This window comes from Eptatretus burgeri, chromosome 2 (genome assembly GCF_056783735.1).
Source record: "Eptatretus burgeri isolate ZD-2024b chromosome 2, Ebu_testis_v1, whole genome shotgun sequence".
NCBI lineage: Eukaryota > Metazoa > Chordata > Myxini > Myxiniformes > Myxinidae > Eptatretus > Eptatretus burgeri.
The window spans coordinates 71290471-71316428 of record NC_140962.1 but is presented as its reverse complement, the minus strand read 5'-3'; the positions used below and the strand labels follow the sequence as shown (position 1 = coordinate 71316428).

At 43.1% G+C, this 25958-nt stretch overlaps 1 protein-coding gene across 17 annotated transcripts in view; it reads right to left on the bottom strand.

The window, feature by feature from the left end:
• Positions 1-25958, bottom strand: part of LOC147032278 (mitogen-activated protein kinase kinase kinase 20-like) — a 153288-nt gene that overhangs the window by 66234 nt on the left and 61096 nt on the right. For 9 of the 17 annotated variants that reach the window (XM_085869719.1, XM_085869722.1, XM_085869724.1 and 6 more), the window contains 4 exons: positions 22182-22319; positions 21842-21955; positions 19592-19666; positions 19388-19494 (listed from right to left, as the gene is read on the bottom strand). In XM_085869719.1, the coding sequence (XP_085725845.1) occupies positions 19388-19494; positions 19592-19666; positions 21842-21955; positions 22182-22319 (434 nt within the window). Of the gene's footprint in view, positions 1-19387; positions 19495-19591; positions 19667-21841; positions 21956-22181; positions 22320-23683; positions 23804-25958 lie in introns of those variants that run through there. The other 8 variants (XM_085869720.1, XM_085869723.1, XM_085869725.1 and 5 more) reach the window with 5 other exon arrangements.

Here is a 25958-nt window from a genome sequence, read left to right as displayed (position 1 = left end):
ACGTTTAAGCCAAAGTAAAATTCAGAAACCATTATTCTCCCATTTTACTCCTCTTCTTTTAAATAAAAAGAGCGTTTAGTTATTAAAAAGAACAACCTAATTATTGAAGCGTTTTGCATACATTTTCTATTTGAAAACCGATATGCTGTGTTTCCTTTTGTCAACCCTCTTTTTCCTGTTCACTCATTCTCTAATTTGTGTCCAACTGTGACCCCACTACCCCACTGTCCGTTCATTGGTTGTTTACCCTCAATCACCTTACTCTTCCATTAATCTAGAGGTGGTATATAAAAAAATATATATAACGTTTCTGGCAAACCTTGATTCTGATTCTGCAACTGGACCAGATGGCATCAGTGCACATATCTTAAAAAACCTGCTCTGCTGTTCTTACACACATCCTCTCGCTGCTCTGTTCACCCTATCATTTGCTCTCGGTCATCTTTCAACTGCTTGGAAGTCAGCCAACATCACCGCATTTGATAAACAAGGTGAAAAACCTGATCCTCTTAACTACAGACCTATCAGCATAATTTGAAGTAAGGTCATGGAATCCATCATTTTCTCTAATGGCCTCAACTCAGATCATCAATTGGGATTCAGACCAGGTCACACTCTACATTGGACATGCTGCTTCTACTCACTCAACAATGGATGGAGACCTTCAATGTCAGAAATGAGATTAGGGCCATTTCTCTGGACATATCTTGTGCACTTGATACAGTCTGGCATCCTGCCTTACTCTCCAAATTTTCTGCCTATGGCATCCAAAGCAAACTCAACACATGGCTTACTGACTTCCTCTACTCTCATAGCCAACATTGGCTCTCAATGGGATCGTCTCATCTCCTCTCCCTGTCAAGGCTGGAGTGCCCCAAGGTAGGGTTCTGGGCTCAGTCCTATTCCTAATATTCATCAATGATATCTGACTCTAGAAAATCCACTTTATCTCTTTGCCGATGACTCTATCCTCTGCTGTGACATCCCTCATCCTTCATAAAGGCAGGCAGCAGCCTCTTCCCTCTCTTCAGATCTTGAAAAAGCATCACATGCTGATCAAAAACTTGGAATGTCTTTCAATCCTGACAAATCTCACACTCTCACTATCTCTCTCCAAAAAGACCGTCTGGTAAACCCTCCTATCTACTTTCTTAATAATATTCTTTAAGAAGTTCAGTCACTCAAACCCCTGGGTCTCACTATCAGCCAACATCTTTCTTCGTCAAACCACATGTCTAAGTTTGTCTCCAAAGCCAGTCGCTGACTGGTCATCCTTCATCGTGTCGTCTTTGCAGGTGATGATGCAGTTTGCTGCCAAAATAAAACAAGGTACCAGAGTAAACTTGGACAATTTGTGTAAAAAGCTAAAACTATTAACTTTGCAAAAGGAAACTATTTCTTCATATTAGAACAGGTAGTTGTAATTTGATACCATGTATATAACACACACACACACACACACACACACACACACACACACACACACACACACACAAAAGGAGGAAGGGAATATAGGAGGGAGGGGAAAGGTGAGGAGACAATCATTGCAGCAGTCTTGCACACTCATTATTCTCTCAAATTTTCTGATCTCCGACCAAAAGTTGGATTTTGCCCAGGTTTTTTTTCCTTGGATATGCTGCTTCTACTAAGTTAAGCATGGATGAATGTCCTCAATCTCAAACAAGAGGTCAGAACTACCTCAAAATAAATTGCATGACAAACGCCCACTGCCTTGCATCCCACCCTGGTTTCTAAACCATCAGTTAATGGTGTCCAGGGTTCCCTCATCGAATGGCTATCAGATTTCCAATGTGCTCACAAACAACAGGTTGCTTTGGCCAGAAACGATCTGTTCTGTTCTTGAATATATGGCAATTTGGCTGCCGGGGTAGTTATCATTTCTTGGAAGCACAGCTGTGCTGCTGATCCCGTGCCCCTCGACCAGGACAATGGTACTCGTTTCGCCGAGCTCAGAAGGATGACATGCTGAGTAAACCCCACCTGGTGTTTATTCAGCAGCCAACAGAGCTCAAACTCAGGACCCGAAGATCCAAAGCCATCCAGTGCTAACCACTAAGCCAACAACAGGCTTGCCAGAATCTATACTTTAAGAGAGATGGGTGTCTGTGTGTCACCATGTTTTTTCAGATGGCAAAACATCTTCATCAAACTTTCAGAGGTTCATCAGTGAGTGTGCTGGGGAGTGTTTTAGGCACCAAAAAAAATTGAACATTTTGAAAAAAAACGTTGGAGTTTTTTTTAAAAATTGCTCTATTAGTGCGCATTTGTATGTATGTGAAACATTATATTAAAAAATAGCACCGCAAAGCGGCGTAACCCCTCAGCCCCTTGACGCAAACCAATTTCAAGATGGTGGCCATATTGAAAATCGCAGCACGCCCATTTTCGAAAGGAACCTTCCTCTACTCAACCCCAACACACCCAGCAAAAATGGTTTTAATCAGACAAGGCGTTCTCCTCGAAATTGACGGAAACCAATTTCAAGATGGCTGCCGTGGCGGCCACAGTGAAAATCGCAGCATTCCCATTTTGGAAAGAAACCTTCCTCCACTCAAGCCCATTATACCTCGCCAGAATAAAATCAATGTGTGAAGCCGTTCTCAAGTTATTGTCCGGAAACCAAATTCAAGATGGCTGCTCTAGCCACCATATTGGATATCGGATTGCGCTGAATATCGAAAGGAACCTTCCTCTAAACACCCCCATTATACCACACAAAAATGAAATCAATAAATCAAGCCATTCTCAAGTTATTGTCCAGAAACCAAATTCAACATGGCTGCCCAAGCTGCCATATTGGATATCGGATTGTGCTGTATATCGAAAGGAACCTTCCTCTAAACACCCCCATTATATCACACAAAAATGAAATCAATAAATAAAGCCGTTCTCAAGTTATTGTCCAGAAACCAAATTCAACATGGCTGCCCAAGCTGCCATATTGGATATCGGATTGTGCTGTACAGTATATCGAAAGGAACCTTCCTCTAACCACCCCCATTATACCCCCATGAAAATAAAATCAATCTGTCAAGCCGTTCTCAAGTTATTGTCCGGAAACCAAATTCAAGATGGCTGCCCTAGCCGCCATATTGGACATCGCATCGCACTGATTATCGAAAGGAACCTTCCTCTACCCAGCCCCAACACACACTGCAAAAATGGATTTAATCGGACAAGGCGTTCTCCTCGAAATTGACGGAAACCAAAAGTTGACAGACGCCCGGACGCCCAGAAAATTCAACATGGCTGCCCTAGCCGCCATATTGGATATCGGATTGTGCTGTACAGTCATCCCCCGTTTATCGCGGGGGTTACGTACCAACCCCCCCCCCCCGCGAGAAGTGAAAATCCGTGATGAATGGACAACTCCCCAAAAAATGCCTATTTTTTTTTTATAAACGTGGTGTGTAAACACGATTGGGTTTGATTTATATCGAGTGATTATTAAACGCTGGGCGGTGTGTAAACACGATTGGGTTTTATTTATATCGAGTGATTATCAAACGCTGGGTGGTGTATAAACACGATTGGGTTTTATTTATATCGAGTGATTATCAAACGCTGGGTGGTGTATAAACACGATTGGGTTTTATTTATATCGAGTGATTATTAAACGCTGGGCGGTGTGTAAACACGATTGGGTTTTATTTATATCGAGTGATTATCAAACGCTGGGCGGTGTGTAAACACGATTGGGTTTTATTTATATCGAGTGATTATTAAACGCTGGGTGGTGTATAAACACGATTGGGTTTGATTTATATCGAGTGATTATTAAGCGCTGGGTGGTGTGTAAACACGATTGGGTTTTATTTATATCGAGTGATTATCAAACGCTGGGCGGTGTGTAAACACGATTGGGTTTGATTTATATCGAGTGATTATTAAACGCTGGGTGGTGTATAAACACGATTCGGGTATATTTTTATCGAGTGATTATTAAACGCTGGGTGGTATATAAACACGATTGGGTTTGATTTATATCGAGTGAATATAAACCTTCCTCTGGCGCTTCGGTTCCTTGCCAGAAGCCTTAGAAGGTGCAAGGCGTTTGGGCGGCATCGTGGGACTTGGAGAAAAAACGTAGAAAATATTCAAAGTTCACAAGCGAAACTTTGTCTCGTGCGTTGTGTGACTGGTCGAGCGCCACGCGTTATAATTTATTGCTTAAATAATTTATATTTTATATATTATTACCGCGATATACCGGGGGAATCCGCAGAAAAAAATTAGTTAGGTTCCAAGGGAAAAACCGCGATGAAGCGGGGGCGCGATAGGTGAACCGCGACATAGTGGGGGATTACTGTATATCGAAAGGAACCTTCCTCTAACCACCCCCATTATACCCCCATGAAAATAAAATAAATCTGTCAAGCCGTTCTCAAGTTATTGTCCGGAAACCAAATTCAAGATGGCTGTCCTAGCCGCCATATTGGATATCGCATCGCACTGATTATCGAAAGGAACCTTCCTCTACCCAGCCCCAACACACACTGCAAAAATGGATTTAATCGGGCAAGGCGTTCTCCTCGAAATTGACGGAAACCAAAAGTTGACAGAGGCCCGGACGCCCGGACAACGCCTATGACGACAATACCCCTTAGCCAATTCGGGCTGAGGGGTAAAAATGATCCCCGACTTCATTCCTTCATGGATGTAAGGAAGTGTTTTAGGCTCCCACAAAAACATAGAAGCAAAACAAAATTTGATTTCTTCAAAATACCAACAGGGTTAGAATAGAACAGCATCGGGCAATGCCGGGTACCCTTGCTAGTTTTCCATAAGGAAAAGTCCTTCCTCAGTTATCCTCAGATTATAATGGTGTCCGAAGCGTTAATCCAGAATTTCATGGAATATGGCTCCCCACTGTGAAGTGGTGCTGCTGCTTCCCATCGTACCCCTCTTGAGACCTTGGAATCTCAGGACCTGTGGTGTGATTGGAATCTGTCAGGAAGCTGATTCTCAGCACTGTCGGTGTAATGGGAATCTCATGTCAGGAAGATGATTCTCAGGGTTTTCATCAATCTCACTAAATGGTGGCCCTACAGTTTTGTTTTTTTTTTTAGTTTGTTTTTACCATCTCTCTTTTGATCTTGCTCCTCCTGCCCTCTTACCTCTCTACCCAACCTCTGTCCCTCCAGGTCTCGTGAGGTCTATCAGAAAAAAAAACATTCCCCTGTTCCACTCCCTGAGTCTCTAATCCACCCCCTCCCCCTTTCACCTTTATTCTTTCACACCCCCTCTTTTCCCACCTGTGTAAATGTTTTCCTGAGTCTGTTGAGTTCTTCCCCATTGTATTTTGAGTCTGCTTCCCACTGCCACCTTGTGGTCTCTCACATTTCCATCAGTAAGCTTTACTACACACACCAAGACCCTGTTCTCACTCTTCTCAACTCAGTGGCTGTGTTTGTCTCGTCAGTATGTCCATGTGTGTGTGAGATGTATGAGTGGCACCTCCATAACGAGCCCGAGACATTGTATCTAAAAAATTCCTCTCCTTATAATGTACGGCATTTGTTTGTCATTGTCACACTCTTTTCCCTTTGCCACATTTTATCTGTTGATATTGTTGCGAATTCGCGCCCGCCGGCGTGCGGACGGCCGCGTCACTCGAATCGCGACGGCGTCGCCCACCGGACGGACAATTCAGTCGTGACCCTCCGGGAACTATCGCCCGGAGCCAGTCACGGGTGGGCCTTTCGACCTCACCACAATCGTGCCAATCGGCCACCCGCGTAGGATAGGGTTGTTAACCAAACTAGACCTAAGTACCCACGCGGATGGTAAACCGGGCGATCGTACCTTGCCGCAGGTCGACTCCGGACACGAACCGCTTAAGCGGTCCGTTCCGTGCTACAGTGATAACCAAGCGGTGTTATCGTCGGCCTCGACAGGTTCCGATTAATTACCGGGCGTATTAAGCCCACTACGAACCCTTTACGGGAAGCAGGATGGAGGGTCAATAAAGAAAAGACGAAGTGAAACGCGAAAACAATTCACACAATGCACATTTATTTCCCGGCACACGGAAAACACATATATACAGCCAAACAGTCAAAATGCACATATAGCAACAAAAACAAAAGCAACAACGATGCAGAGTTACTACCGACTACGTGCACACACGGCAACACTTATACAGTTCTACTTTACAGACGGCGCCAACACACATTTACTCAAAAGCAAAGGAAAGAAGCCACCCTCATAGACAAGGGGGCAGACGGGCCTGTAGGCCAATATGCGCGCGTGACCTGAAGGAGCGGCCAGGCCCGCGAGACCGGGGGGGGGGGGGTCCTACCCGCGTCCTCGTGACGCGTTGGCGGACGAGCCGCAGATGTGGCCGCGTGGCTGTGCCCCGACTCCGTGCTCCTTGGTGGGTTTCGTTGGCACGACGTTTGGAGTGGGGTGGGAACGGGGCCCCCTTGTTGCACTATCTCAGCGTGGGGGAAAGGGGGAATTGTTGATGCCCTGGGGGAGGAGAATGGCTGGCTGGCTTGGGTCCCGCGACGAACGATCCCACACCGCGACCTCGTCACCGACCTTCTCGCCTCGGACCCGAGCTCCTTTGCCTCTTCCCGCAACTCTTCTCAGCCGACTCCAGAACCCAACTCTTTGCCACACCGATGACTTCGCCACCCGACTCCACTCACTTCACCACCCGACTCGACTCTCTGCCACACCGATGACTCGACTCACTCTCCACCTGACTTGACTCGCTCTCCATTCGACTCGCCTCTGCCCTGGCTCTCTTACACTCTCCAACCAAAACTGACTCACTCTCCACCCGACTCGACTCACTCTCCACCCGATATTTTATTGTCGATTCAAACCCAGAAGGCTCGCTAAGGAACTTCAGGAAGGTAGTTATCTGCCGAGTTATAATCCTTGCCTGATCTAGTGGAGTCAGTCCACACCATGTCGTTTACACTTAAAACATCATCATGATAACTTAAGATGGACAACAAAACGCTGTCTATGAAAGGCTGCACCACAAATATATCTCTAAATAGAATAAATGTTTTTAATATAGCACGATATTGATCAAACTAAAAACTTTGTTACCTTTTTGTCTCTAATTCTACAGTGTCTCATACCTTGTTCATGTAAGAATCTGTTCAGTACCAGGGGGTGTTGTCAATCTGTATGTGATAGGTGAGTGTTTTCATATTAACAATGTGATTAAGGCCACACAATTAAGCAATTGTACAATGTTCATGGCATATGAACATTTACGAGAGTGCATAATTTCTGAGTAATGCTGCATTTTGAATTGAACACTCTGCCGTGTTAAATCCTTCAATCACGTGCAAACTCGTACCTTTGTTGATGAGATGTGCAAAAAAAAACAAACAAAAAAACAATGCAACCAGGAATGTACAAACAAATGAAGTTGGTGTGTTTTTCCACATTCAAGGTAATATTGGAGAATTGTTTGCTTATAAATAGAATCACGAGATTTTCTTCCCGTGCACATCTTCATCATGCTATACGAGTCTTGCATTCTATGCACCGTGGCCATTGTTTTTGTGTCCAACATGTTGTCGCAGAGGAAGCACACTCGATTTTGAGCTGTCCACTCTGGTTTTGATTCCTGACCTGACTATAAACTGTCACACTGGTGTTTTACAGGCAAGGCATTGCGTAAGTGAGTGCACCGTACATTCGATGAGACAATAAGTTTGGGACCCGTCCACCAACATTGATTGCTGATGGACTTTAACTGTTTGAGTGCAGTTGGGAAGGTGCTGTTGACCATGATCGTGGCCACCGTCATTGTTCAACAATCTGTATTGTTTGTTCCTATTTGACGGCATCTGGGTATGTTCAGTATGGCCTTCAGTGATTGGTTTAGAATGTATTACATTGTCGCTTGTTTGTAAGGTTGATGTTTAATGGAGTGTGGTTTCGTTTCACTTTAAAAAATTTTTTTTAATGGTGGCATCAAGAGGGCATGAGTGATTATGAAAACAGCGACGATTCAAGCGATTATGCAGCAAGTAATTTGGAGTTTTCAAAAGCAGTTTGTCCAGTAATATTATTATATAAAAACATATAAATAAAATTAGCTGTTTTTACCAATCAATTATTAATTAAATGAAGTAATGTTGATTTTTATGAATGAAAAATTATAGTTTATGATCTGAGCTGTTACTTAATATACAGGGTGGCCCAGAAGTAATAGGGCAGTTGCTGGAACAATCGTCACTAAAATTTCATTATTATTTTATAATTTATTATTATTATTTTGATTATTGATTTTCGTTTGATGTTATTAATTGATAATTATGTTGATTGCGGAATCCCCAAAAGTGGAAGATTTGAACCATGGAGGATCTTTTTCTTCTTAAATGCAGATTTTCTGACTGCCCTATAACTATTTTGTATTGCATCGCAGTAACGATACGACCAGCAGGATGATTTGCAATTGAATCCCCATCCAAGATGCATTGGCTAATGGTGACTGTGTTCTGGTGCCTTGCTGAATTCCTCTTTAGCTGTTAAAACTACTTTCAGTCGTACAGCTCAAAGGCTATTCTCGAGTTTATAATGTGAGGCATTCAACCTGCTCTAAGAACTTTTATATGTTTTCCCAGTCACAAAGTAGGTCTTGACCGATTGGTGAGAGATAATAGCTATAACTGCAGTCATGGGTGAGAGACGTACTCATAATTGGCATTTGGCAATCAGGTAATCCTAAAAGTTTGTTTTTTCTAACAGCTCATCTCCCACATTGAAGCTGAGACTCTGGGCCTATCACTTTCACATCACAGATAGGTTAGTGGTCTCTGTCTTCTACGACCTCATTTCTGATCTTGCATCCTCTGACCTTTCCATGCTTGTCCCCCCCCCCCCCCCCACAGGTTTTTGCAGGGCACACGCAGTGTGTCAGTAACCCCCTTTTGATGAAATTCACAAAATCCAGACTCACTCGTTCCTCTTTTTTCCCACCTATGGAACCAACTTTCTCAGTCTCTTCAATCTCACTCTTCCTTCCAGGGCTTCAAGACAGCTGTTCACAACCATCTGAGGTTATTCCACATCCACAACCATCTACCCCCATTAATCCATCCCAAGCCAACCTCTTTCCGGTTTTCCAGTTTTCCCTTCCACTTCGGTGATTGAGAGTTTGCGGCTGTATCCATGTTGTTCATCCCCTGTCCTCTCCTTGCTGGCATTCTTCCCCATATCGCTTATCCCTTCAAGTCTCCCTATATTTTGTCCTCTTACCTCCCTCCCTCTTTCTACTGTCTTTTCATTCCATTTCATGCTGGTCCATTCTGTGTTCTAGCTGCTGTACGAGTCTCAACACTACATACAAAAAAGGTTATTTGGAAACCTTTTAAGAATAGCTGCACCATGGAAGATACTTTAACATATGTATCACTCATCATTATCTCCTCCAATTTCATTCCATTCTCATCTATTGCATTCAGGTACATTTACACGAGTAGAAGTAATACACATAAGAGGCAGTAAATCAGGTTTTGCAGCTTGATCAGATGCCTCCTAAAAAATCAATGTCATGGAAAAAGGCTGAATAATTTCTTATTTTTAATACTTTCACATTGAGCTGGCATAATTTCATGCTTTCAACCACCTATGAACAAGTTGCATCGCCACTGCTACCGAGTATGGGGGCACTACTGATGCAATGCATGTTAGTTCTGATGTTAGTTCAATGCAACCCCAACTGATGTTAGTTCAGCAGCCAACAGGGCTTTAACTCAGGACCCTAAGATACCAAGCCAGCCACCCGAACCACTAAGCCAACACCAGGCTGTCTGAATAAATACCCCTACCACAATATGAATCGATGACCTTTTGAGTTTATAAGCACCTTGAAATATATCCACAGGTTTAACCATTAAATAATTTGAAGTCAAAGATTTCTGACTCATCATTAAAAAAATTACTTATTTGCTTGAATGTACCTAATTCTGTGATACTGTATATTGAAAGCTAAAGCTGTGTTCATACAGATAAACAGCTGTAACCAATCAATGTAACCATTCCAATCCCCAATAATTTTGATCTTGTCAGGAAGTTTTGGAGTTCACATAAATCGTTAATATGGGGTTAAGTGGCAGATAGCGAATGAGTTGCCGTCAGGAAAAGGGGTGGCGATATATCACTTAATTAATTGCTGAGATAATTGCCACAGAGAGTACCTTCAGATAGTGAGTTACATTAGTCCAAATACTTGTGCCATCTTCACACAGATTTTATCCATACTACCAATCCTGGACTTTTTAATTCCTCCAATGTTCTGACACACTAACTTGCATTCACACTGACCTCCACTCCAAAAACATCTGACTTATTCCATACTAACCCTTGTGTGTGAACACAGCTTAAGAGTCAAGCCTGGTTATTAGCACTCCATGAAATGTTAGGTCTTGTAAGCTGATGGCAAGACAGCTCACTTGGTAGTGAGCTCGCATACTGTACGAGCTCTTGGGTGATGAATTCTTTCCACTGCAACATTGGTTCTGACAAAAAAACAGTCATCCTGCACCTCAGAAAATGGTGTCATCCGGATAGGGATGTACAGCTGACTGTCCCATCTGCATTTAGGATGTGGATGAAGATCCCATGGTATCTTTCAAAAAGAGTTGGAGTGTGTGTGTGTGTGTGTGTGTGTGTGTGTGTGTGTGTGTGTGTGTGTGTGTGTGTGTGTGTGTATATGTGTGTGTGTATGTGTGTGTGTGTGTGTATGTATGTATGTATGTATGTATGTATGTATGTATGTATGTATGTATGTATGTATGTGTGTGTGTGTGTGTGTGTGTGTGTGTGTGTGTGTGTGTGTGTGTGTGTGTCAGTATCCTGGGTAAATTCCTTCTCTATCAAGTATTTAATTGTTATGCAACCTAATATCCTTGTATGTTAATCTTTGAAGCAATAAATATGCTCAACCGCCAATGTGCCATTCCACAACGACAGCTGTCAACTTATAATAACTATCCGTTCACCTTTTGACCATCACCTTGAGGCTTGACGGTTAATGGTGATAATATAGTGGTGGATAAATGTACTATTCTTGAAAGCATTACAGTGAGGTTTGGTAAACGTTGACCCGGGGATAACCGGAAGTCATACTCTTCTTGAAAATTGTTTCACTCTTGAAAACTAAAAACGGTGGGATGCAAACCAAAAACTCTCATTCGTCCCTCCATGATCCATTCGTGAGAATAGCAAGAAGGTGATGGCCAGTTGGATGCATTTTCGGACCTTCGACAGAATAACCTTTTGACTGTATTACCTGCTCTTTCGTTGTCTCCTTAGCTTGTGTCTCAAGGACAAGTCAACAGGTACAAACAAAGACTTGGAAAATGAATGGAACAAAAAGCACATATATATTTTTTGAAGGAGACTGAAAACCTGCCAACATTTTATCAAGTGTTGGAGCTCCACATCTGTCATAAATTTAACCTGGTACCCAATGATGGTGACATCTTAAAGTCATGAGGAACTTCGATTGCAAAGAGGTGAATAATAAACATATTTGCCTATTCTGTGAAATCTGGGAAGCAGGTGAAGTTCCTCAGGATTTTAAAGATGCCTCTATATAGTCATAGTTTATCTCTAAATCCACTACAGGTTAGTGAGTTACCTTATTCCCATGGCTTGTCAATAAGGAGACACTGTTGCATTATTGGTGAGGGAGAAGCTTTTTTGAGGAAGGAGGGCTTACACACTTGGCCATCCTTTTCACATGCAATCATGCTGTCCCTCAACTGCACGGCTACTTCAAGCCAACTCGAGAGTTCATGGAATGCGATACCCTGTGCAGTGTTTTAAGTATATTCAGGAGGGCCTTGCTGTTCGCGGAGGATACGTTCTTGAAAATCCTCATGAACCGCAAACTTAGGGGGTAATCGGAAAAATAGGGTTAGCGGCTTTAACTATACAATTTGACCAAACTGGAGCCTTAATGAATATGTTTGTGCTATTTATTTTAATGAATAAAACAATTATTAAGAACATAAAATAAAGTTTATTTTCTTGAGTTATTAAGATCATGAAACTTACCTTTAAAATTAATGATGATAAACTTGATCCAATAATGCGTTGGCGTTGATGAGAGCGATGATAAAGACGAGTTGATGGAGATGGTGATAATGGAGGATTTCAGGGGGTTATTGTGTTGACAGCCCATATTAATTAGCTAAATAAATGTGGAAAATAGTTCGACAACCCGCGATTATTCAAGCACATCGACCACATTCTGCAAACCTTGGCTCAATAAATTCATAGTATATGCTGTTGTGTAATATCGTGAAAATTATGGGTTAATTTTTGCTAATCTAATTTTTTAGTGACTATGGACCATAAATTTATCAAAAATTATGGTTGCCATTTTTTTTGGCCGCCATCTTGGATTATTGGCGGCCATCTTGAAATTCGCTGGGGTAAAAACACATTTCCGACCATATCTTTACCTCTGATAGAGGTATTTACATGATATTAGTGTCTAAATGTATGTTTTAGAGGGCTAGCAATCATTTGTGATACTTTATAAAGGTCTAAATATAAAACTTGACAAGGAAATTGCCAATAATGCCATTTTTTAGCTTATAGCGGCAGCCAAAATAATGAAATTTTTATTATGTTCTTTTTTGAAATTTCATAGCTGTTATCATGACCTAATTTGACTAATTTTCCCATAAATACCTATTATCACATGTTTAATATTTATTAAATATTTGTTTCTGCTTTTTTCAGAATATAGCTACAACAGCCTGAACAAAGATGGGAGAGCCACCTACAAAAAGACCACGCACCAATACAAACTATAAACTGTGTATTAAATGTCAAAAACATAGCAGTGATTTGTTGAGACAGCACCCAAAATATTCATCATATGAAAAATTTCTGCATTCTGTCCGTCGTAGGGCTGATTTAGGTGAACTGGAATTCCTTGGAATTCATAACCGTCTGGGTGATATAACTGCAGAACAGCTAAAGGACCAACATGTGAAGTGGCATGCTCCATGCTATGCAGAAACTACTAACATCACAGAAATTGGAAGATCTAGCAGGCGGTATGAAACAGCCCTCGCAACACAGGACTCAACCCAGCGAAAGCGAAAGAGAGGTCGCCCTAGATCTTGAAGCTCTACACAATCTTCTTCTGCACCAGTACGATGCACACGTTCCCAAATAAGGAAGTTCAATAAAGCTGAGTGCTTCTTTTGTCAGGGTAAAAATACAGATATTCTTCACAGATGTCAAAGTCAAAATGTTGGTGAAAAAATGGCAGTGATTGTGCAAAAATGCAACAATGATGAGTGGAAGGTGAACTACAGTGAACTGGTAAATTCAAAGAACCCACTTTCTAGAGATTTGATGTATCATAATACCTGCCTGGCAAATCAGTGGAAAAAATACAACCCGGTCAAGCAACCAGTTGCAGAAAAAGACCAAAAGGATTCAGATGATTCTGTAAATTTCTTGGCTGCAGAAATTGAGTTTTACAGTTGCCTTGCAGATAAACTCAGCTCTGGTGAATATATAGGCATTAATAAAGTACAACAAGGTTATGACAATATGATGATGATGTATGGTTTACACAGAACTACCACTCGTGCTGCACTGAAGGAAATTATTGAAAAGAATATCGATGATGTGGAATTCACACGCCCATGTGACCACACTAAACCATCACTAATTCACTCAAGTAAGACCCGTGAGGCTGCTGTAGATAATGCTGCAAACAAAACTGATAGACAAGATGACAAGCAATGTTTACGACTGCAAAAATCATACGGAGAACAATAGAACAGAATAATAGCTTGAAATTTAAAGGTTCCTTGGTTGGTGAAACTATTGTTCCTGAAGAGTTAAGTATATTGTTGGGTTGGACAATTCAAAGACAGAGCACGGCCCAGTCAAATGTACGGTCTGAAAGTATCAGACATTCATGCAGTAACATATCACAGCAGATGATGCAAGCTTACAGATCAAACAGACAGGTTACATACAAACCCAAATCAGATTCCTCTGTGTTTTGCAGTGGCACTGAAACTCCTCTGACATTGGGCATGTCCCTGTATTGCTATCATGCCACGCGGAGTAAGAAGATTATTGATGCTGTATCCCATGCTGGTGCAGGAGTGTCATACCAGCACACACTTCAGCGTGTTTCACAGATAGCTTGCGCAGTGAAGAATAACATGGAAGAACATGGTGGAACACATTCGCCGAGCTCATCTACAGTGCCATGTGTGGCAGGAAGTACTTGTTCCAAAGCCCTGTCGTCTTGACCCAACAAAGCTTGGATGGTATCGAGAATCTTCTAGTGAACTGAAACCAATTCTGTCCAAAATGCCTCCAGCCCCTGAATCAGTTACAGAATTGGTGAGGTGTGGTTGCAGCAAAAGTTTGTGTAATGATCGTTGTTCTTGCAAGCAAAAAAATTTAGAGTGCACAGAATTGTGCAAGTGTGAAGCCAATCCAGAGAGCTGTGTGAATACCCAACAGGACTGCATGTCAGATCAAGAAACTGATTCAGATGAATCACTGTTTTCGCACTTTAAATTTCTTCATACAAGGAAAAATTGCTAATTCAACCCTTACAACGGACTAAAAGTGATATAATTTTTAAATTGGTGACTCAACATCATGGTTAAGGTAATGTAGTTGTAGTTCAATGTGGCCAGTGTGTAATTATACATATTTAGAAATCAACATCATCAAAATCCAACTATCATTGGTCGAGATATAGGCAATAACGTGTTTTTTTAATAGCAAATTTCAAGATGGCGGCCAAAAAAATGCCAACCTGAATTTTTGATAAATTTATGGTCCATAGTCACTAAAGTCCATAGTCATGTGAGGTTGGGTTAGTTTTGTGACCTGCTACAGGTACCATGTAAACCTGTACTAACCTGTTCCATGGTCGGGTTGTCAGCGACTAAACCGTCTCCCCCACCAGGTTTTCTCGTGAGGAGGGTGTTTGGATATGAACACCCAGCAGGATTAAAAACAAAACCTGTCAAAGGGCGGAGGAGCTCCTTGTGAGCCAACGGCCAACTGTGTCTGCGGACGTCCTCCTGCAGTTGGGTTACTTTTTTATTAGGAGGTTGGTGGCAGGATTTGCACTCCGGCCACCGTAAAACCCTTCATTCCGCAAAACACAAAAACGCAAAAAAAAATCTGAAAACCCACTCCGTGGGAGTCCCTCCTGTGCAGCTTCCCTTCGCAGGGCAGCTCACCGGATGACGGGATTGGGGCAAAGCCTTCAGGACCCCCAATCTTTGATGATAGGAGGGAAACCAAGGGGTAACATCCCTGGGTCAGATTGCGGGAGAGTGTGTCGGAGTGGTGCTGAGGTGTCGTCCACCAGACGGCGGTCTCCTTGGGTTAACCTGAGGCGGTCCCTTCGGGTGGGTGCCTGGAATGTCCTATCCCAAAGAGAGGATGATCACCTGTCTCTGTTATCATCTGAGCTCAAGCGTTTGGAGATCAGGATTGCAGCTCTCTCTGAGGTTCGGAGACCGGATTGCGGCGAGATAATGGTGGGTGGTTACACCTACTATAGGTCTGGTCGCTCTGATGGTTACCATACCCAAGGAGTTACTGTAGCTGTGTCCAATAAGCTGACCCCAATGATAATTGAGGTAACACCGGTCAACGAGCGTATTATGAGATTAAGGATTCGTCACTCCTTAGGTGTCATTTCCCTGGTCTCTGTTTATGCTCCGACTGAGGCGAGTGATCTCACCGCGAAGGATGCATTCTACGCCACGCTCGAGTCTGTGGTTGATCAGTGCCCTAGACGAGATACACTTCTAGTCTTGGGGGATTTCAATGCATCGACTGGAACTGATAGGGATGGTTATGAGGTGTGTGTTGGTCCCCATGGGTCAGGAACTATGAACCAGAATAGCACTAAATTCCTTGACTTTTCAAGAAGTCATGGACTTAGGGTGGCTGGTTCATGGTTTCAGCACCCACAAGCTCATCGCTGGACTTGGTATTCCAACGCTGGCGGTGTGGCAAAGGAGATTGACCATGTCCTCATTGACGGTCGTTGGAGGATGATCCAGAACTGCAGGGTCTGCCGGAGTGGTCAGTTCCTCAATACTGACCACAGGCTTGTTGAAGCAACTCTAAAGCTGCACCTTAAATCCTGGAGAATGGTACCATCCCAGCCTCGGCTGGATGTTGGCAAGCTCAGGGATGAGAGAGTAGCTGAGGAGTTTGCGCACTGGCTGAGTGGACACTTGGGGGGTCTGGGTGCTTTGGGGGGTCCTGAAGAGTTGTGGAGTGCCTTCAAGACCACCGTCCTTGATGTTGCCGGTGGATGTCTTGGAACTCACCTCAGGGCAAAGAAGAATTTTTGTCTCTCAAGGGACACTGGATACCATTGACCAGAGTCGCATGGCCAGGCTGAATGGCAGAGCTGAGCTGTTCAGGGAGCTGAGGCGTAAAACTGTACGTGCACTGAGGGTGGACAATGAGGCCTATGTGCGAGGAATCTGTGAGGGGGTAGAGCATCACCTGTGGACAGGTGATTCTCGTCCCGCTTACAGGGGAATTCGCGCATTGCGTTCATCCAAGCCCATCCCTCGGAGCACTGCAGTTAAAGCAGAGAGTGGTCGGCTCTTGACAGAGGAGTCTGAAGTGAAGGCCCGCTGGGCCGGTTACTTTGAGCGGTTGTACCAGGCTGATCCCCCAGCTGTCGAGTTGGACGTCAAGGGTGTTACAATCCCTGTTGCTGACCCTCGAATCAACTGTGGTCCACCTTCATTTGTGGAAACACGGGCTGTGGTGAACCAGTTGAAACGGGGCAAAGCTCCAGGGATCTGTGGCATCCATGCTGAACTTCTCAAGGCTGGTGGAAATGCTGCACTCGTGTCATTGCATGCAGTTTTGTGCTCTGCCTGGAACACAGGCATCATCCCAGCTGATTGGAAGAGGGGCCTTGTTGTTCTTCCCTGGAAAGGGAAGGGTGATTGCCAAGACTGCAACAACTACCGAGGGGTGACGCTGCTCTCAGTGCCGGGCAAGGTCTTTGCTCTGGACGCTGGTGCTCAAGCAGATGGTGTCGAACCCTATCGAGAATTATCCGAGCAGTCAGGCTTTACACCAAAGAGGTCAACGATTGACCGTATCCTTGCTTTTCGTGTCCTCACCGAACGCAGACGAGAGTTTCGGCAGGGGCTGCTTGCAACCTATGTTGATCCCTGTAAAGCGTTCGATTCAGTGAATCGGGATGTCCTCTGGAGGATTCTTGGTCTTCGTCGGGTGCCACCAAAACTGATCGATCTGATGTTTGAATTCTACTCTGGTACTGAGAGTGCTGTGAAGTGTGGTGGTACCATCTCTGACTTATTTCCAGTTGTTACTGGAGTTCGTCAGGGGTGTGGACTGGCCCCCACACTTTTCAGCACTTGTATGGACTGGATTTTAGGGAGGACGTCGGAGAGATCAAGCTGCGGTGCATCGTTTGGTAATGTCATGATCTCGGACCTTGATTTTGCAGATGATGCAGTCATCTTTGCGGAGACTTTAGATATCCTTTTGGGGGCCCTCGAGGTGCTGAATGAGGAGTCAGAGCCGCTGGGATTACGGGTTTCTTGGGTCAAAACTAAGATCCAGGCTTTCGGTGACATCTTGGATGCTGCTGTCCTGTCTGTGTCTGTTTGTGGTGAGGATGTTGAGGTCGTGGAGAGATTCACTTTCCTTGGCAGTGATATTCATGTCTCTGCTGGCTGTGAGTCAGAGGTCAATAGACGTCTGGGTCGGGCCTGGGGAGTCATGGATTCACTGGATCATGGAGTGTGGCGCTGCCAGTACCTGTGCGGGAGGACGAAAGTCCGAGTCTTCAGGTCCTTGGTACTTCCAGTCTTGCTCTATGGATGCGAGACTTGGATTCTGACCAAGGATCTGCGACGGAGACTTAATTCCTTTGGTACCAGGTCTCTTCGGATAATCCTTGGCTATCACTGGTCGGATTTTGAGTCCAACGAGCGGTTGCTGAGAGAGACTCGGATGAGATTTGTTACCTGCATAGTCCGTGAACGTCAGTTGCGGCTGTATGGACATGTGGCTCGTTTTCCTGACGCTGATCCTGTTCACCAGATTCTCTCAGCGAGGGAGTCTCATGAGTGGAGGAGGCCAGTGGGCTGACCACGTGCCTCTTTGTTGCAGCAGGTTGACCATCATCTCAAGGAGATGGGGATGGGCCTGGAATCTGCCTGGGGGATGGCCAGACGGAGGCCCCTGGAGTACCGGCGGAAAGTGGACGCAGCGACGCGCTGTTCTGGCACATGCTCCCATACCTGACCTGAGTCACTAAAAAATTAGGTTGGCAAAAATTAACCCAAAATTTTGACGATTCCCCAAATGACAACACATCAGCATATACTATCATCGTGATCGAGCAAATCCACGATGGGGAAACCCATGGACGGCAAGGCCATCCTCACGCTTCCTGTACTTCAACTTGATTAAATAATGATTTTGAATATCGTTTTAAAAATTCAGAAGTTTTAGCGCTCCTGAAACAGTCTTATACACCAACCACCCTTCTTATACACTGTATAAGACAACATTGAGTCACAATTTAGGAGATGAGGGATTATTGATCACCATAGAATGCAGCATCAATCAGCATCGTATATAGCTATATCGGCGGCCTCTTCTTCACCGTGATACACATTCCACACCCTCTCATGCTCTTTATCGATATATTGCATGGTTCTTGGATGTATTATGAAGGCAATTTGTGTTCTACACTCTCCAAGTATATAATTCAATTTTAATAAAAGGTTTTGATAGATTTATAAAGGCGTATAAATAAATAAATTCTGGGTTTTACTTCCATTTTTCCCAGTGTACATTACATTACCATATCAAACACGTTACATTAGTTATTCGTGCCTGTTGTTTATGTCCTTTATGATGTCCTTAAAAACAGTAAATTTCCTGTTTGGAATGATTTTTCAATTTTGTTTGACTGCCAGGTAGGCAGACAGAGGAAGGAAAATTATCTCACTCCTCTCTGCAGAGAGGAGTCAACAAATTCAGAGTTAAAGTCCAGTAAATCAATAGACTTGTCATCGTATTGATGTTGCAATTCATGTTCAAAATATAACATTCGACTTAAATAAGCTATTCCTCAATCATAATCTGATAAGACAGACAGATGGACGGACGGACATGAACCAATTGTTTAATCCCACTTTTTGCTCCGTATGCACGGGGTAATTACTACTCAAAGCAGATCTGCAGATACCGAGCAACAATGCATGCTAATAACACCATGTGAGAAAATCACTAAGACATGGTTAGTGTATTTACAAATATAATATAAATGTTGAATTATACAGTTTAACTTGAACTATACTTTTACCTCCACTGATTTTTATTTTGGAGAAAGGAGTTGCAGTGATGCTCCAGTTGTCTGTCATGGCTCATAGCATCAAGAATGTGCAGGATTTGCCTACAATTCGGCCTTTTCTGGCAGATAAACGAGAAAATTTGTTAGACACCTCCAATCTATACAAATAACAAGAATATTTGCAATTTCATACGTAAAGTGAGAAAAAATCCTCACCTTGGGATTTCCTTCCCAGCATTGCATCATGAGGTCGTAAAAGTTCCGTGGACACTCGGTGGGGATTGTTAGCCTCTAGATTGGACATTAAGGTAAAATGTAATTTATATTCTCTCAAAGCATGTTTCAAGTTCTGTGCACATTTCTTGTGTTCCTAATAATTGTATTCTTGTGTTTCTAAAACTTGTATTCTTGTGTTCCTAAAAACCTCCATTGTGGAGCACACTGTATTTTCAGAAAGGATGTTATGCTGGCTGTTCTATCTGAAACTAATAGACTGTGAACTCTTAAAAAAAAAGTGACTTTCTGGTTGGCCATGAGCAAAATATTTCAAGTTCCATCTGTCCCAATCTATCCATCTACGTCTCTACGAGGTCCATCTAAAAAGTAACGGGACTGAGCCTGCTGTGTACTCCACTTACACAACTTGAATGAACGGGTTGCGTCACAGTCTTTCGCAACATTCCAGCAATATATATGATTGGTGATGCTTGACTGCGGTCATTGTGTGATTTTTTTTACAGATCGTGCTTTACACGTTGTCTAGTCTGAGTCGTCACGCTATGAGTCGTGAGCAGAGAGCCAATCCGAAGTTTCTTGCTAAGTTTGGCAAAACACCTTCCCAATCCTTTGCAATGCTGCAGCAAGTCTACGGGGAAGAAACGATGTCACGTACACGGGCATTTGAATGGCACAAGAGGTTCAAAGAGGGACAGGAGGAGGTTGAAGATGATCCACGGTCTGGAAGACCTTCAACGAGCAGAACGGTGGACAACGTCGAGCGTGTGAAGCAGATGATGCGCGCAGATCGTCGACACACAGTGCGGATGATTGCTGAGGAACTTTCCATCAAAAAGGACACTGTCTGGAGCATCATCACTGAAAATCTCGAAATGCGCAAGGTGTGCACAAAGATGGTCCCCAAGCTGTTGGCCGAGGACCAGAAACAGCAAAGAGTCACTGTCTGTCAAGACATTATCGAGCGCCTCGAGGACGACCCAGACCTGCTCGGGAGAGTCATTACTTGTGATGAATCGTGGATATTCTAATATGATCCTGAGACCAAACGGCAGAGTCGTCAGTAGAAAAGTCCGGCATCACCAAGACCAAAGAAAGCAAGGATATCGAAGTCGAAGGTCAAGGTGATACTCATCGCGTTTTTTTACATCAAGGGCATCGTCCAGTTTGAGTTTTTACCACAGGGTCAAACAGTGAATCAATACGTGCACAAGGAGATCCTCCGGCGCTTCATGAGATCAGTCAGGGACAGGAGGAGGGATCTGTGGGAGAACAACGCCTGGGTGCTCCACCATGACAACGCCCCTGCTCACAGTGCCCTGAGCATCCGACACTTTCTGGTGGAGAGGAACGTGCAAACTCTGGAGCAACCCCCCGTATTTGCTAAACTTGGCCCCTTGTGATTTTTCCTATTCCCCAAGCTCAAGGGGGTGATCAAGGGGACCCAATTTCCTTATGTGGAGGCCATCAAAAGGGCCGTGACGACGGAGCTCCAGAGGATTCCAGAAGAAGCCTTCTAGGGGTGCATCTAAGCGTGGAAGAAAATGATGGACAAGTCGTCGACCGAGAATTAACAGGGTCCAACTACACTTTTTAAAGTTTGAGAAAGGTGAAATCAAAAATTCAAAGTGGAATTGCCGCTATCTCATAACATTTTATTTTCATATCGTGTGCTATATAACAGGTGAATATAAAAGGTTACATAAAATAATCTTACTTAGTTTCCTCTGTTGCTCTTCTACATGGACTTCTTCTAAATTTGAATGAAATGTCAGATAGACCCTGTTAATTCTCGGTCAACGAAGTGTGTGAGAATAGAGGGAAACTATTTTGAAGGGAACAAGCTGTGATTTCAATATATTTTTTGGAATAAAATTTCTGTGAAGTCAGTCCCGTTACTTTTTAGACGGACCTCGTATCTATTCCATCTATCATCTATCTCAGTTCCATCTAATGACTTCTTGCTATTCTCACTACTGGATCATGGAGGGACGAATGAGAGTTTTTGGTTTGCATCCTACCTTCATGGTTTTCAAGAGTAAAACACTTTTCAAGTTCTAGCTAAGCCCATGGTAGGAAAATTACACCAAGGGCTTATGTGCGCAGCAACTTAATAATTGTAAGTACCAAATCAAATTCAAAACCGAATCTCATCTGCATATGCTAAATTACAATTTGTTTTCAAAATCCATGTGTTGTGTCAAAGTGAAAAGCAAACTTTCTGAAGGATATGAAGAACACAAACAAAATTCCACTCGCCTCATTTTTCTCCACAACCAACCAAGCAATCTGCAACCCCTCCAGACCTTTGAACGGTATCTCCCTTGTAAGAATCTCCCAGAGCACCTTCAACATTAATTAAAAATATTTCAGATTTAGTTATTGTACCATGGAAGAAAATTTTCTACCACTCCAGAAATTCAGTTTGCATCTGGACAAAAATAACCAAATAATAAAGCCTTGAAAACATTTCCTACATACAGCTTTGGAATCAAACCCTGAAAGAAACTGGAAAATACTGACAATTCAGTGAGTATGTACTTCAGAATTTTTTTTTTACATGAGGACGTACCACCCCAAAGGAGAATGAGTCACAGGCCTCAGAAATAGGCAGACTTTGAATAACCTCAGGAGCCATCCAAGGGAAAGTCCCCACCAAGCTCATGCGAGTCGTGTGCATGTGAAATCGTGATGCACCAAAGTCACATATCTAGAGATACACAATGCAGGATTTTGTTGATGTGTTTACTCAATGGTGTGAACTGTGGAGCATCTCATACTGATAGCTGAGAAGTGTGGAGTGCCTTTCACTTGTCTACACATGAGTGAAGGAGAAATGACAATGACAGACACAAACATATGCATCAAACGTATGGAATGTTTCTCCCACAGAGCCGTAAGATATTTTTAAAGGCATTTTCTCCCCAAAGTTGATCACGAGTATAAGGAGAATTACTTGACACATCGAGAAATGCTCCATTCCAGCAAATGGATGTTTATTTGAAAGGTTATGAGAAGCAAAAGAATAGGGACTCCTTCCCCTCATTAAACCCCAAACACAGCTTGCTTGGTTGTTTCTACTTTCATTTGTTTATTCTGCTTGGACTAATTGCATACGTTGAACATTTCCCTCCAATCAATAACCAGGAAAAGCAAGGCCACAAGGAATTCATACATTTTCGTGACTCTGCACATCCTGCTGGTGGAATGCATTCTGCTACCCAGTCACCTTAAATAATCAAAATGCCCACAGGCCAAATATTCTGCCATTTTAAAGGAGGAAAATAGTGGTTGAGCTTGAGAGTGGTGAAAACGTTTTTGCAGAAAGTAAATTAAAAAAAAAAACTACTATATATATATATATATATATATATATATATATATATATATATATATATATATATATATATATATATATATATATATATATATATATTGTTGTGGCCACGGGTCCCGAGACACCAGCTTCTCACTCAGGGGGATTAATCCCAGGTTGTCCTCGGAAGAGCAGGACCTGGGGCCACTGCTCACAATTAACGTTGTGGTATGGTGGGTTGTTTCAAAACCACGAACGCCACCCAGTTAACCAGTTCTATTGTCCACCATCTAATTACGTCGTTTAACTAGAGGTCAAGCGGTTACCTGAGCAGAGAGCACGCCCTCGGCAAAGCACCAATTTTATCTTGATTAGATTTTAATTAGGGCGGTCATTGTAATTAATTAGGGCGGTCAAAACAGCATTTTAACTGCTGGTGCGTGCTGACTATTTTTGGTCAAATCTGTGGTAATTACCTCCCAGTCTATCTAAGTTCAGACAATGCTAGACCGATGGAAGGAAAGGACAAACACGGACAGGTTGGAAGTCGACAAATTATTTATTAATAATAACATAAATAAAGAAAAATAACTTTATATTTTCTGTGGTAAATAAATGAATAAATTTCAAAGCAAAAACAATTAAAATGCCAGGAAAGAGCAGATGATTATCAGGGGTTGAATTACAGATAAACACAGACAAGGGTACACAACAGATCATTCGGGGGGGGGGGGGGGAAGAAGAATCGTCTCGCTCACTAGAGAGTAGTCTTCCGTGAAGTGAAAACGTCCTGAAATGTGTGCATGCGTGTCACGTCCGTTGCCAGCACCAAACTTTGCCATGCACCCTCTCGCGAACAGCCTTCAATGCCATTCGACCTATGGGAGGGAACCGAGATTGTCTGTCACGGGTTTAGACCCTGGTGCTATGACACGGGCAGATTCTCACACTTCACAAAACTGGTGACGTCCAGTGACCCACACGGTCCGTCGGTGACTGACCCGCGCCTCACTTGTTGGTGACCGACCCGTTCCTCACTCGTTGGTGGTGCTGCTCACACCCACACGCGCACCACACGCTTGCTTGCTCAAGCACTGGGAACGGCGAATTGTCACGTTGTTGGTGCTGGTCAGACACCCACATGCGCACCACACACTCGCTTGCTCACTTGCACGCTTCCTCTCTGGCTCGCTTCTTCCCTCGCGTACTTACTTCTCTCCTTTACTTCTCGGCTTGCTTGCCCCCTCGCTTTTTGCTTGCTTCTCTCCTTTTCATCGCTGGCTTTCTTTATCGTTCTCTTCTCCCTCCTCTTACTTCTCTCGCCTTAGAACGGACCTCCAATTCGTTTTTATATCTGCGGGCCGTCTCGGCTGAAGCAGTCTGCCCCAAGTTCACCTCGCGCCACTTGCGCACGGTTACCATGACGACCCGTGCGCTCTCAAAAAAGGCGGGGGTCAGTGCTCGCGAAAAACGTGCATAAACGTTGCTGAGGAAAAATAAGGGTGCGTATCAGAGTTCGCGAAAGAAATGTGTGCATAAACGTTGCTGAGGAAAAATAAGGGTGGGCACCAGAGTTCTCGAAAAAAATGTGTAAATGTGTCTGTCGTAAAAAAAAAAAAAGCTTCCCATAAGAGAGGGGATCTATTCTTTACCCTTCTCAACGCATCACATTTAAAATCCCATTAGACATGGGGATGGGGCTAATCTGAACATTCATTTACGGAAACAACTGTCTGAGGACCTGGATGTGTGGATGCATTCATCAGACCGGATTCTGAAATCCGTAACAATATATATAAATATGTATAGTTATATATATATATATATATATGTGTATATATATATCTATAAATATATAAATATATTTTTATATAGATTTATATATATATATACATATACATATACACATATACATATACATATACATATACACATATATATATATATACATATATATATATATATATATATATATATATATATATATATATATATGTCAACCACCGCTTTATCACGGTTCACCGATCGCGCCCTCGGTTCATCGCGGGTTTTCCCTTGGAACGTAACTAATTTTTTTCTGCAGATTCCCTCGGTGCATCGTGGTAATAATATATAAAATTTTAATTATTTAAGCAATAAATTATAACGCGTGGTGCTCGACCAGTCACACAACGCACGAGACAAAGTTTCGCTTGTGAACTTCGAATATTTTCTACGTTTTTTCTCCAAGCCCCACGACGCCGCCCAAACACCCTGCACCTTCTAAGGTTTCTGGCAAGGAACCGAAGCGCCAGAGGAAGGTCCTGACGCTCCAGGAGAAGGTTAAGGTGCTCGATATATGCCTCGGGAAGGAAAAATGTTTGCCGCCGTTGGACGAGCACTGCTCGTACCCAGCAACTCAAAACCGACCAGACCAGACGAGTAGATCTCCGGCACCTCAAACCCAATCACTGCCAAACCGACCAGACCAGACGAGTCAATCTCCGGCACCTCAAACCCAATCACTGCCAAACCGACCAGACTAGACGAGTCAATCTCCAGCACATCAAACCCAATCACTGCCAAACCGACCAGACCAGACGAGTTGATTTTTTGGGGAGGCGTCCATTCATCGCGGATTTTCACTTAGCGAGGGGAGGTTTGGAATGTAACCCCCACAAGAAACGGGGGGTTACTGTATATACATTTCTATATATATATATATATATATATATATATATATATATATATATATATATATATATATATATAATATACCAGCAGAGTACCCGCCCTGTGGGTGATCTTGTGTCAAGCAGGCAATACGTCCTTCTGACGCATACCTTTTTGTATGTATATACAGTGGGGAGGACAAGTATTTGATACACTGCCAATTTTGCAGGTTTTCCCACTTACAAAGCACGTAGAGGTCTGCAATTTTTATCATAGGTACACTTCAACTGTGAAAGACGGAATCTAAAACAAAAATCCTGAAAATCACATTGTATGATTTTTAAACAATTAATTTGCATTTTATTGCATGAAATAAGTATT